A 4,362-nucleotide genomic window follows, 5' to 3' on the forward strand; every position below is an offset into this window, starting at 1 on the left:
CCCCCCCCGGGCATCGGGGCGAGTGTGGCGCGCGAGGGCAGGCGCCCCCTGGGATCCCGGCTCGCGTCCGGCCGTTCCCTCCTCCGGGTCGTGCCAGCGGGCGCATCCCTCCGCTGCTCCGCGTCGTCCTCAAAACAGCCCTGCGAGGTAGGTCGGAGTGAGCGAGGCAGTGGCTGGCCGGCACCACCCCCGGGGGGCCGGCGGCGCCGAGCAGCAGTCTGGGTTCGGATCCCCCACTCTCAGCCTGGCGCCCGGTTTTCCCTTTCCCCGCATGGCGTCGAGGAGCCCGCAAATGCTGTTGGCACTTTACTGATGGGAGCTAGACTGCCCTGGTGTGCGGAGGCTCCATTTTGAATCCTTCCCATTGTGGATAGGCAGACCCTCCTTGTAAGAAAAGTCCTATGAGGTGCGGCAAAATTCAATCGGGGGACCCACAAGGTAATTCACCCCCCTTTCGTTGCCCGTCCACAGCAGCAGTCAGTAGCTGCCCTGAATATTGGGGTTCCGTTGGGGTTCAGGAGGACTAATGCTACGGTTTGCACTCTAGCTATCTCCAAATCGGCATATTCCAGATGTGAGGGACTCCAATTACTATCACCTCAGCTTGGCCATGTTGGCTGGGGATTATGGGGGACGTAGACGTATTTTTCCTCTGCCTTCCGTGTTCCTCTTTCCTCGTGTGTCATGTGTCTTTGGATTGCAAGCCTTAAGGCAAGCTTTTATTTTACTGTTCATATAACAGCTGTTCTGGAGGGATTTTTGGCTGAGCAATGGCATAAAGTAGGAGCCCATGTAGTCTAGCGCCCTTGGCAACTGGTGAGGCCCCTGGTAGAGGAGGTGGCCCATGACCAGCAAGACTAGTAGCCACAGAGAGCCGCCTCCTCCGTACCTGTAATAACATAAAGTAAAATAAATGTTTTTCCATGAAATGCCCTAATCCCCTTTTAAAGCTGGCCAAACTGGTGCTTTTCAATCAAGCATGAAATTCAACCTTTCTCTTCTCTTCCTGATTCTATAGCTCCCGTGTTCCAGAGTTAGGAGAGAGAGGGGAATACTGATTTTTATTTTTCACCCCACCACGCATAATTTTAGAAACTCCCACCACAACATCTGTTACCTAAACTAAGAAATCCCAAATTCCGCAGGTTTTCCTCTTCTGATCCTGCCATCTTGCATGTGGGAGGCTTTTTTAAACTTTGCATTTTAAAACTTTGCATGTTAGTTCCGTTGTGCTTTTATCATAAGCCACTGCGGGAAACTGGTTTGAAAAGCAGGGCATAAACCAACAGGTTTGGCTAGTTTTCATATCGCCCCATATAACCTACCTAGCTAGAAGTCATAAGGATGGAGGTGTGATATTTAGCATCCATATATTATGGAGGTATATTTCTTGTGTTACTTACAACAGGTGGGCCCAAATGCCCATTCGCACCAGCTGGTATATCCAAGGATTATGGGAATTGTAGTCCAACATCTGAAGGGCCACAGCTTCCCCATCTTGTTAAACAACAACCCTGTAAGGTAGAGCTGGGCAACTTGTGATCTTCCAGAAGTTTCACCTACTCTGCCCATCGTCCCTCACCATTGGTTGTGCTGCCTAAGGCTGATGGGAGTTGCAGGCCAAAGGATCTGAAGGCCCCAGTTGCTTCCACCTGTTGCAGGGCATAATTATCCCTAGACTGCAGGTAGGTGGCTGAAAAGGTTACTTTCTAAGATTACCTCCCTGCTGGCTTTCTGGCAGAAGGGAGACCTGAGCTGTGGCATAGCCGCAGTTCGGCCTTTGCTGCTCTGCTCTTAAATTTGGGATCCACCCCAGAGGCTTGCTTGGGCAATGGTGCAATTCAGTAATTCTAGGCTCCTGCAGGAAGCAGGATGTCTTTCGAGGTTAAGCCCTGGCCTGGCTGGCATGTTTTGTCCATATGCCTCAGGGGCCAAACGGTACAGTAGGAATTTGCAGTGCAAACCTGGTTCTCTGCTTTCAGCTCTTTTGCAAGCTTGTTTTCTCTCTAGCCTTGTTCTTTCCTGCTCAGCTGCCAGCTAGATTTCAAATCGCCTCGCTCTCTTTCCCCTGCCTCGTTTGCATTCTTCCACAACTTCTGGGTTGACGCTTTAATTTTGGTGCACTGGCGTTATATATTCCAGGCCTGGCCAGCAACACTTTTAGGAGTTGCTCAAAGGGAGCTGGCAGGCAGCAGCGAGGCTGCGTGGGAACCTTCCGTGAATTTTTTATTTTGTGTTGCTCATCCTGATAATCCTGGGGCCGGAATCCCCAGCAGCTTTTCCAGCCTCTGGTTTGTTCACACCCTCCGTGGTGACAACCGGAGGATGAGCAACAACCAGCAAGCATGTTTGGCTTTGCCCAGAGAGCTTTGGGTTGTGAGCGCTAACAAGGTGCAGTTATAAACGAAGGGCGAACCTGAGGCAAGTTCTTCTTGAAGAAGGGGCGTCCCATGCCCACCTCCCCTTACCCATTTATTTTTATTCGTTGTATATTGCTTTATATTTGTAGCAATTGTCATTCATTTTTGATTTTAATGTTAGTCAGCTGGCCTGAGATGCCATGCATAGAGGACGGCACAGAAAAGTTTTAAATACGTAACTGAAGTGCGGCGATGGAGGAATTGAGCTCGGAACACTGTTGAAGTCGGGATATCCAGCTGGCCCTGCCAGATAAAGCATTGTTTTGTTGTTGTTGTTAGTCGCGAAGTCGCGTCCGACCCATCACGACCTCATGGACAACACTCCTCCGGGCCTTCCTGTCCTCCACCAGCCCCCGGAGTCCACCCAAGCCCACTCCCACTGCCCCAGTGACCCCATCCAGCCCCCTCATCCTCTGCCGCCCCCTCCTTCTTTTGCCATCTATTGTTCCCAGCATCAGGCTCTTCTCCAGGGAGTCCTTCCTCCTCATTCGGTGGCCAAAGTACTTGAGTTTCATCTTCAGTATCTAAGGAGCAGCCAGGGTTGATCTCCTCTAAGACTGACTGGTTTGATCTCCTTGCAGTCCAAGGGACTCGCAGGAGTCTCCGCCAGCACCACAATCCAAAGGCCTCAGTTCTTCGGGGCATTGTTCATAGCAGAGTAGCTCTGGGGGCGGCAGCTGTGGTCCAGTGTGGCCTGGGCAAGTGGCATCGTTCGTCACCACCCCCCACCTGGTCCAGCGCCCTGTGCAATGTTGTAGGGCACCGAAGAGCCTGCAGCCCAGAATTTTTGGAGCCTAGAAGCCAGAGCCCCTGAGGGGATCCTAATCATCTTCTTTCTTCCAGTACCACCCTTTTATATCACCTCTGTAAGCCTGGGGGAGAGGGCAGCCAACTCCCTTCCCATCCCAGATATTTCCTGTACGGTCCCAGAGCAAGGGCAGAGGGATTCACTCCCACAACTCCCAACACTTGATTTTGGTCTGTGTTTGGTACTCTTAGACTTCGTTTCCTCCCCTGCGAGAGCCCAGCCAGTCATCCATTCAAAGGGAGACTGAAGCCAAGACTTCTGAAGAAAACTGGGGCTTGGGAGGGACGAAGGAACTAGAAAAGAGCATCAGATGAGAGGATGTTTCACCAGGCCGAGAGCATTCACATTTCCGGGATCATTCATATTCCCAGCCCCTGTGTGGGTGCAAAAGCTGGAGTGAAATGGATGTTCTCTGAACATGCTGCCAGAGAGGAGCTCCGCACATACGAGAGAGACGAAGGAGGGGATCGCAGACCAAGTCAGCTTCCTCCAGAAGCGAAAAGGACGAAGCTGAGGCTGTCCTGTTTCAGGCACCTCACGGGAAGGCTGCCTGGAGAAGACGGTCGTGCCCGCGAAAGCCAAAGGCGGAAGCAGAAAAGGAAGGCCGGGCGAGGGATGGGGGGACTCCGCCAAGGCGCCCGGAGTTTGCAAGAGCCGAGCAGGGCTGCCCTGGAGGGGGCATCCGTTCGCAGGGTCGCCAGGACGTGGAGACGCCGCAGTGGCACAGCACAACCTGGGTGCGACCCTGTGCCTGTTCAGGCAGGAAAGCGCTCTATCTGCCGGGACCCCCGCCCGCCCCGGCCCGAGCGCTTTTCAGACGGCTGCCGGGTGCGCGTGGGTGGGAACGCCGGACGGAGGGGACACGGACACGGACGCAGCAACTGGAGGTTTATTTGGTCTCGTTTCACAGGCTTGGCCCGGCCCCACGGGGCTGGGCTGGGCACGGGTGGCTCCCTTGTGTGCGCGGAGGGGCAGCAGGCCTCCCGCACAGGCGGACTTCAAGTAGGGGGCCAGGACACAGTAGAATCACACATCCAAAGGGGGCTGCAGCCACGGAGCGGCCCGGTTTCTGGCAAGCAGCACCCCGCAGAGATCTTTGCTGCTTTTCTCTTCTCTGTTAAAAAAAAAAAAAAA

At 53.7% G+C, this 4,362-nt stretch overlaps 1 protein-coding gene across 1 annotated transcript in view; it reads right to left on the reverse strand.

Moving 5' to 3' along the window:
- KCNK7 (potassium two pore domain channel subfamily K member 7) overlaps positions 1 to 1,572 on the reverse strand; it is a 7,741-nt gene extending 6,169 nt beyond the window's left edge. Inside the window, exon 1 of the mRNA XM_044448361.1 lies at positions 1,564 to 1,572. Within this exon, the coding sequence (XP_044304296.1) occupies positions 1,564 to 1,572 (9 nt within the window). The remainder of the gene's footprint in view (positions 1 to 1,563) is intronic.
- Between the last annotated feature and the right edge of the window lie 2,790 nt (positions 1,573 to 4,362).

This window comes from Varanus komodoensis, unplaced genomic scaffold (genome assembly GCF_004798865.1).
Source record: "Varanus komodoensis strain SLA01 unplaced genomic scaffold, ASM479886v1 scaffold55, whole genome shotgun sequence".
In the NCBI taxonomy this organism is placed as follows: domain Eukaryota; kingdom Metazoa; phylum Chordata; class Lepidosauria; order Squamata; family Varanidae; genus Varanus; species Varanus komodoensis.